The sequence below is a fragment of the Mesoplodon densirostris genome, chromosome X, assembly GCF_025265405.1.
Source record: "Mesoplodon densirostris isolate mMesDen1 chromosome X, mMesDen1 primary haplotype, whole genome shotgun sequence".
NCBI classification, from domain to species: Eukaryota; Metazoa; Chordata; class Mammalia; order Artiodactyla; family Ziphiidae; genus Mesoplodon; species Mesoplodon densirostris.
The window spans coordinates 95,049,526-95,058,148 of record NC_082681.1 but is presented as its reverse complement, the minus strand read 5'-3'; the positions used below and the strand labels follow the sequence as shown (position 1 = coordinate 95,058,148).

Genomic DNA, 8,623 nt, shown 5'->3' with positions numbered 1-8,623 from the left:
CAGGCAAAGGAACAGAGTGACAGGGAGGTCAAGGAAAGCCTTACTGAGTAGGTGACATTTGGGTAAAAACTTGTGGATAACTAGGGGCAGAGGGAATAGCCAGTGCACAGGCCATGACCACAAACCAGTTACCACACCAACTCCCAGTACCTTCAGGGCTGGGATAAGAGTACAGATAGAATGGCTTCTGTACTATATAACTAAACATTACATATCAAACTAACAAAATACATCCTATCCTCCTACCTTGACTAATACACTTCCTCAGGGCCCAGAGAGTTCCAGGCCAGGAGGTGATGGTGTTGGGAGGGCTGGCCCCTGGCCGGCAGCCCACCACATGTGTGCAAGTGGTCGTGCCAGCACCGCCCAAGCTCTACTCACATGCCTCACAAACAGCCACCCCTTGACCACCACTTGGTCCCCAGGAGGATGGACCCCCAGAAGATGCCGCTGAAAGTGGCTTCAAAGTCTTCTTGGCTCCCCATTCCCAAGCGAGGCCTAGAAACGGCACAAAATCCGGGTGGGCACTGCCATTGTCCATATGGGTATCTCTCCAGTGAGGAGAGGCAAAGACTGAGGCAGGGGTTGTCTCAAAAGTGCAGGATGGAGGGCAGGGGCCCCTTTCCCCTTGTCTGAGGGCAGCCGTCTCCACCCAGTCCACCGGCCCCCTAGACACTGCCACTCAAACAAGCACACAGTTGCTTCAGATCATATTTATTGTGGGGTCAGGGGTGCGGATCTTGGGGTTCCAGGGCAGCAACTGGCTGTCGGGGAGTCAGGGGCGAGGCGGTCCTGGGCCCCCGGAGTACGCGCAGGATCCAGGCGGTGCTCAGGGCAGGAGGCGGCGCGCTGATCCAGGCGGTGCTCAAGGCAGGAGGCGGCGCGCTGGGGGCTGGGGTGCGGGGGTCTCCAGACGCTTCACGCGCAGCAGGGCCCCCAGCACGCCCTCAGGGGGAACCTCAGGGCCCAGGTCCTGGTCAGCGGCTCGGCGGAGGCGACGCGGGGCAGCCACAGCTTCGGGGTCTGCGCTTCCCGCGAGGATCCGCCCCAACAAATACCTGCAGGGGAGCAGAGCGGAATGCAGTGAGGACGTGTCCGTGCGCCAACGCCCCGGCCCTAGGACCTGGACAGCGCCGCTATCCCTGACCGCCTGGGGACCTGGCAGCCTCCTCCCACCCAGGCCTCCCACTGCTTCCAGGAGACGGATGTCTCCCCCTTCCATCCCTGAAACTATAGTTTCCCCGCCTCCCATTCGGACGAAGGAAGCCGGCCAGGCATCTCTGCCTCCACACCCTAGGTCCAGGACTAGAAAATTCCCTCCCAGGGTTCCAGGACCTAGGTGTTCGCACCTCCACCCCGTGAAGCAGGCCCCCGCCGCTCCTCGCCCTCCTCCTCCCGGGATGTAGGCGCCCGCCCCCGCCCCGACCACCCCTTGTGGGGGAGACCTCAGCAGCTCCGGATCCAGGTCCGGCGTCTCGTCGCCGGCGTCCTCGGCATCTGGGCCCGTGGGGCCGTCGTCGTAGACTGGGGGCCGGGGTCTGAGTGCCGCGGCGGGGGCAGAGGCGGGAACAAGCTGGGCTGCGAGGGCGGCGGGGTCCAGGCGGGCGCGGAGCAGGGCTCGGGCGAGCTGCGCGGCTGGCGCGTCGGGGTCGTCCTCCAGGCCCAGCGCCGGGTCGTTGGTGCGGGGCGCGCCCCAGACGCGCAGCAGCTGCGCCAGGACGCGCGCTTGCTGATCCTCAGCCTCCTGCGCCTCGGCCCGCGCCCGCTCCTGCCGTTCGGCCTCCAGCAGGTGCGCCAGCGCCCGCGCCAGCTCCTGCACAGCCCCCGCCGCCTCTCCTCGAGTCGCTGCCCGCCGGAAGCGGCGGGGAGTGCTGGCCTCAGCCTTTGGCGGAGAGGCTGCGCCCAGGCTGCGGGGCTCCTGCGGGAAGACAGGTGGGGAGCGAGAGGTCGTCAGCGTCCGTCAGGCCAGGGACCCCCAAACCGGGGGACTCCGTGGATCTCAAATATCCCTAGATGCCAACATGCCAACAAAGGCACCGTGGCCCCTCAAATATGAGTAGACACCCCTAAGGGCAATGGAGACCCCCAAATATCTCTGGACACTCTTAGGACCACCAAAGACCCCTAGATTCACCACCCCTAGCGATTTCCTAGTGACTCAGAACTTGTCCCAGGGCTGCTGAAGACCAGGGTTTTTGTTTTGTTTTGTTTTGTTTGCGGTACGTGGGCCTCTCACTGTTGTGGCCTCTCCCGTTGCGGAGCACAGGCTCCGGATGTGCAGGCTCAGCGGCCATGGCTCACGGGCCCAGCCGCTCCGCGGCATGTGGGATCTTCCCGGACCGGGGCACGAACCCGTGTCCCCTGCATCGGCAGGCGGACTCTCAACCACTGCGCCACCGGGGAAGCCCAAGACCAGGTTTTTTGGTTTGTTTGTTTGTTTGTTTTTGTTTGTTTGTTTGTTTCATAGGAGTAGCGATGGTAGATACGACAGCTATGGATTTTTCTATATTGATGTTGTGGACAACAGGAACCTGTATTTGCATTTTATAGATTCCTATTGTCCACTTGTTGTACCCTAAAGGTAGCAGACTGTTCTGCACCTTGCTTTTTGGAATCTAGATCTAGATCAGTACCTTAAGAGCATCCTTTCTCTCTCTCTTCCTTCCTTTCTTCTGTATTGATTCTCTTTTGTATGGACGTATAATAGTTTATTTAACCAGCCCAACTGATGAACATTTAGGGTGTTTCCAATCTTTTGCTATTCTCATAAATAATGTTGGGATGAATAACCGTGTCCAAATATCATTTGGCATGTGTGCAAGTCTATCTGTAAAATAAATTGCCCAATGACTAATTTTCAGTTCAGGCAGTTTTGAAACAATTTCAGTAAGTTTAGAGAAATAAAAGACTATCAAAAGTATGAGAGAGGAACTAATGACCATTAAAATGACCATGAAGATTTGAAAAAGAAACATCTAGAACATCTAGAAAAATACTTTTAATGAAATCAAAAATTAAATGGGCAAGTTAAACCGCAGATTCGATTGCAGCGGAAGGAATAGGATTGAACAGAGCTTGGAAACAGATCCACACACACTGACACTTGCTACGACAGAGGGGACACTGCAGAGCAGTGGGGACAGGACCAACTCCTTCAATAAATTGTGCAGGAACAACAAGTGATCCAAATTTGGGAACAATGGAAAGGAAAAGACAAATAATTTTAACTACATTCAAATTAAGAATTTCTTTTTATCCCAAGACACCCTAAAAAGAACGAAAAGTAAAACCAGAGTGGGAGAAGTTGCTTGTAGCACAAACAGTCAATAAAGGATTAATGTCCAATAAACAGAGAATGCCTAAAAAGCAGTAGGAGAAAAGCAAACTAATATAAAAATAGGCAAAATTGATGATCAAGTATTTCACAAAAGAGGAACCAAAAACAGTTACTAGGGCTTCCCTGGTGGCGCAGTGGTTGAGAATCTGACTGCCAATGCAGGGGACATGGGTTCGAGCCCTGGTCTGGGAAGATCCCACATGCTGTGGAGCAACTGGGCCCGTGAGCCACAACTACTGAGCCTGTGCGTCTGGAGCCTGTGCTCTGCAACAAGAGAGGCCGTGATAGTGAGAGGCCCGCGCACCGCGATGAAGAGTGGCCCCCGCTCGCCACAACTACAGAAAGCCCTTGCACAGAAACGAAGACCCAACACAGCCAAAAATAAATAAATAAATAAATAAATTTTAAAGGGAAAAAAATACAAAAAAAGTTACTAAACAAATGAAAAATAGTGAACCTCATTAGTAATCAGGAAAATGCAAATTAAAATACCAGTGAGATACACTATGCAGAATACGTCCAAAAGATTGCCCAAATTAAAGTCTGATAATGTCAAATGTTGACATGGATATAGAAAAAATGGAAGCTCTTATACATGGCTGCTGGGAACTCAATTGTTAAAGATACCTTTGAGGAACAATTTGGCAATGTCTTAAAAGATGCACATATCCTATGCCACACTCCTGGGGTGTTACACCCCAGACTAGCTTTTGCACATATACTGCTGGACACAAGTGCATGAAGAACTACAGCAGCACTGTTTGTAATAACATAAAAGTGAAGGGAGGAAAAAAAAAGAAAGAAAAGCTGGAAACAACCCAAATGTTGTTGCTGACGTATTAAGAATGTATCTATAAACCATGATATACACATGGGATAAAATATTATGCAGCATGGGCTTCCCTGGTGGCGCAGTGGTTGAGAGTCCGCCTGCCAATTCAAGGGACACGGGTTCGTGACCCGGTCTGGGAAGATCCCACATGCCGCGGAGCGGCTGGGCCCGTGAGCCATGGCCGGTGAGCCTGCGCGTCCGGAGCCTGTGCTCTGAAATGGGAGAGGCCACAACAGTGAGAGGCCCGCGTACCGCAAAAAAAAAAAAAAAAAAAAAATTATGCAGCAATAAAAATAAATGAATTATAGCCACATACTTCAATGCGATGAATCTCACAACCAATGTAGAGAAAAAAAAAGCAAGTTACAGAATTCCACTGCAGACTGCCTGCGACTACCAGACACCCTGATGACTACCTAGTGACCCCTAGTGACTACCAGGAGCCACACACCCAGTATGATTCCATTTCTGTGAGGAAAAACTAGACAAGATATTGTTTAGCGATACATACATATGTGATAAGCTGCAAACAAAAGTAAGGGATCAATTAACAGAAAATACAGGATAATTATGGAGAAGAGGGGCTGCCTTAGGGAGAGGCACCCAGGGGCTTCTAATGATTGGTCATGCTCGATTTCTTAAGCTGAGTAATGGGTACACAAGAGGGTTATCATTATTACATTGTATATACATATGTTTAAATGTATTGCGTCATATATAAAAAATATTTAATTAAGAAAAACACCATCCTTGACGCAGACAGCCTTGAACTCTTCATGAAGAGGATGTGCTCCAAGTGCCCTTGATACCCACCACCCCTCAGACACCCCGGGGAATCACACACAATCATGGCCTCACACACACTCATTTGGACTGACAGGCCTTGAGATGTCACATATGCAACTCAACACTGCCACATCCACACGCAAGGAACTGCACATGTTCATGCACACCGATGCTCATGCAGTTACAATCGCCAAGCCATCCAGATGCAAGAACAAGCACCACCCTTAAAGACATAATGCAGCACAGAAAGAGACATCATGGCTCCTCTCCCCACAATGACACAGCTCCACAAAGAAGCAGGGAGGAACAGCCTCGTGAACACACATACAAAATCCTAGTCACTCAGTTCAACAGAACCAAAATGGGATATGCACTCAGGGATGCAGAGACCACTCTCTCCCAAACAAAAACAAGACCACACAGACACACAGAAAGACACGCCCATAAGTCACGCCATTACCATAGAATTCACAAGCACACAGTGGCACTGAGAAAAGTCACACGCAGAAGCATCACACACTGCACACCCGGACCCACACTGGCACCTTTGTATGGATGCTCGGAAGCTCTTACATGAAAAGACACACACAGGGAGAGCACACCCTCACGTCCCTATCATCACATCATGCGCACACAAACCGATGCCCGCACCCCCTGCCTTAAAGCGCGCTAGTCCCATGGACAGAGCCACAGGCGGCGGGCGGGCCGAGCCCGGGCGGACCGGCAGAGTGCGGCGGCCCGACTAGCCCCGGACACTGCCACCCGCACACCCAAGAGACCAACCCCGGCATGGCCTGGGTGCAGACTGGCGGCTGGACCCCCGGCCACCCTGGCCGATCTCTCCACACGTCCCGGGAGCAGGACCAGCGAGAATGAGGAGCCAGAGGCCAGGCACCGACCCTCGCCGGTAGCATCCTCCACCCCACCCCCACCCCGCGCCCGACCCGGGTCGCACCTTTACCGGCCTTGCGCAGAGCGCGGGGGGCGGCTCGAGTAAGCCCAAAAGCAGCAGCACCAAAAGGCCGACGCCCCCGGCCCGCGGCCCGCGGAGCAGCGGCGACCCCGCCATGCTGCCCCAGCGAGCCGGGCTCCGGACGGGCTGACTGGCTGGCAAGTGCGCAGCGCCTGGGCTAGCGGACACGGATGCGGTGCTCTGCGGCTGCGCACGCCAGGGAACCCTGCCCACCCCCTCCCGCCACTCCACGCAGGTGCAGCCTAGGAGCTCCCGCAGCCCCTCCATCCCGCCCGTTGCCATGGAGATGCCCAAGGGGCAAGTGGCGAGCTGGAGACTGCGATGGCGGTTGCCATGGCGGTCGGAGGGCAGTTGCCAGGGCAACAGACCTTGCTGTCGCCTCAGCAGACAGGCAGGAAAAATTGACGCAGTGGAGGGGAATGAGGGTCTGGTGTCAGCCTCTCCCTCCTTGGGGAGGAGATATATGACTTTGTTCATTGGATAAACAGTTACGGATGCCCTATGGACCAGGGCCTTTACAGGGTGATGGGTTCATTCCAGGTGATGTGACCATACATAGGTCAGTTCACCATTCTAATGTGCAGCCCCTTACCTGCATAAAGGGGTTACTGGTAACTGCTTCCCAGAGTGGCTTTGAAGGTTTAATGACATTCAGCAGGAGCTCAATAAAAGTTCCTTTCTATCCTCTCCTTGTCTGCTTGCCAGTATCTTCATCTCTCCGTGGCTTTGTGTTTCTCTTTCTGACCCTATGTGTCCATAGCTCTCTCTGTCTTCCCCTCCCATCTGTCTCTCCCTGCCTCTGATTCTTTCTCTCCCTTCATCTCCACAACACTCCTCCCGTCTGTCTTTATTTTGTTGTCTGTATCTACTTGTTTTTCCATAGATATATAGATAGATACACCGATAGATTTTACTCATATATTGTTCCAAAAGGATTTCAAGCATCAAAAGGATTCAAAGGATTTCTTTGCATTCCTTCATCAAAGGAAACAAAACTTTGGTAAAATTTGTGTATCCATAGGGGGAAAAATGTTAGGAAGGGCATGTCAGTGGTATGGAAGGGCATGTCACTGGGGGCAGGGAGAGATAACTGATGGTTTGTCACGTTCTCCTTTACACTTTTCTCAGTTGTCTGGGGAAGAAAGATTCAATGACTAGGTATTACTATTATAATCAGATAAAAAATAAAGATATTTTCATTTTGGTTGGAATTAAAGTATGGTAACATGACATAAATCAAAAGTGAGGAAAAGAAAGATCCATTTATGTTGTGAATATATCTAATCCATTTATTCTAACTGCCTCTATCTCCTCAGTATTACAAACAACTTTACAATGAAAATCCTTATACACATCCCCTTTGGACCTGAAGAGTATATACCCAGGGATGATGTAATGGACATGCAATTAAGATGACTCCCATGATCCCTGCCTTCTGATGTTCACATCCTTGGGTAATCCTCTCCTTTGAGTGTGTGTGTGTGTCCAACGGTGACCAGATGTACATGATTACATGTAGATAATTATGTTAAAAATGAGGTTGAAATGATCAACTTGTGAGGCAACTCCCACTCCCTTGCTGGCTTTGATGAAACAAGTGGCCACTTTGGGGAACCTCACATGGCAAGAAACAGAGGGTGGCCTTTAGGAGCCTAGGGTGGCCTTCAGCTGACTGCCAGCAAGAAATTGAAGCCTTCAGTGCTATGACTTCAATGAATTGAATTCTGCCAACAACCTGAGTGAGCTTGGAAACAGATCTTTCCCCAGTCGAGCATCAGATGAGACTGCAGCCCTGGTAAACACCTTAGGGTCTTGTGAGACCCTAAGCAGAGAACCAAGTTAAGCCACACCCTGACTCCTGACCCACAGAAACTGTGAGTTAATGTTTTTTCAAGTTAAGAAGCTTATGGTAATACTGTTACACAGCAATAGGAAACTAGTATAAATGGGATAATAAGACTTCTATAGAGGGATTTCCCTGGCGGTCCAGTGGTTAAGACTCCATGCTTCCAATTCAGGGGGCATGGGTTCGATCCCTGGTTGGGGAACTAAGATCCCACATGCTGCACAGTGTGGCCAAAAAAAAAAAAAAAAACTTCTATAGAGAAAATGTTAAACTTCACTAATAGTTATAAAAGATGATCTGAATAAATGAAGACACATTTCATGCTCTTGGATGAGACTATTTCATATTATAAATATTTCAATTATATCCAAATTAATATATAATTTAAATATAATCTTAATTTAAATCCCAGCTGAATATTTTAAAGAAAATCAATAAAACATTTCAAAATGTATATAAAGAGTCCACACAAAGCTTATACATGAATGTTCAAAGCAGCATTTTTCATAATAGCCCCCAAATAGAAACAACTCAAATGTCCACCAACTGATGAATGGATAGACAAAATGAGGTACATCCATCCAATGGAATATTACTTGTCCATAAAAAGAAATGAAGTACTGATACATGCTACAATATGGATGAAACTTGAAAATATGCTAAGTGAAAAAAGCCAGACACAAAAAGCCACATATTGCATGATTCCGTTTATGTGAAATGCCCAGAATAGGCAAATCCATGGAGATAGAAAGTTAATTAGTGGTTGCCAGGGGTTGAGGGGAGAAGAGAATGGAATGGCAGTGGGTGCGGGGGGCAGTTACTGCAAATAAGTACAGTGTGTCTTTTTGA

General features: G+C 50.2%; 1 protein-coding gene across 1 annotated transcript; it reads right to left on the bottom strand.

The window, feature by feature from the left end:
* Window positions 1-695: 695 nt before the first annotated feature.
* Window positions 696-6,103, bottom strand: PCSK1N (proprotein convertase subtilisin/kexin type 1 inhibitor). Its single transcript, XM_060087340.1, has 3 exons — window positions 5,911-6,103; window positions 1,446-1,918; window positions 696-1,058 (listed from the first exon to the last, which is right to left on the bottom strand). The coding sequence occupies exons 1-3, from the start codon at window positions 6,022-6,024 to the stop codon at window positions 866-868; spliced, it is 780 nt and encodes a 259-aa protein (XP_059943323.1). The 5' UTR covers window positions 6,025-6,103; the 3' UTR covers window positions 696-865.
* Window positions 6,104-8,623: the final 2,520 nt, after the last annotated feature.

Coding starts and splice junctions, on each gene's coding strand:
- PCSK1N (XM_060087340.1), bottom strand. CDS start 6,024: ATGGCGGGGTCGCCGCTGCTCCGCGGGCCGCGGGCCGGGGGCGTCGGC. Junction 1,919..5,910: donor TCTGCGCAAGGCCGGTAAAG/GTGCGACCCGGG, acceptor GTCTTCCCGCAG/GAGCCCCGCAGCCTGGGCGC. Junction 1,059..1,445: donor CTGGATCCGGAGCTGCTGAG/GTCTCCCCCACA, acceptor GCTCCCCTGCAG/GTATTTGTTGGGGCGGATCC.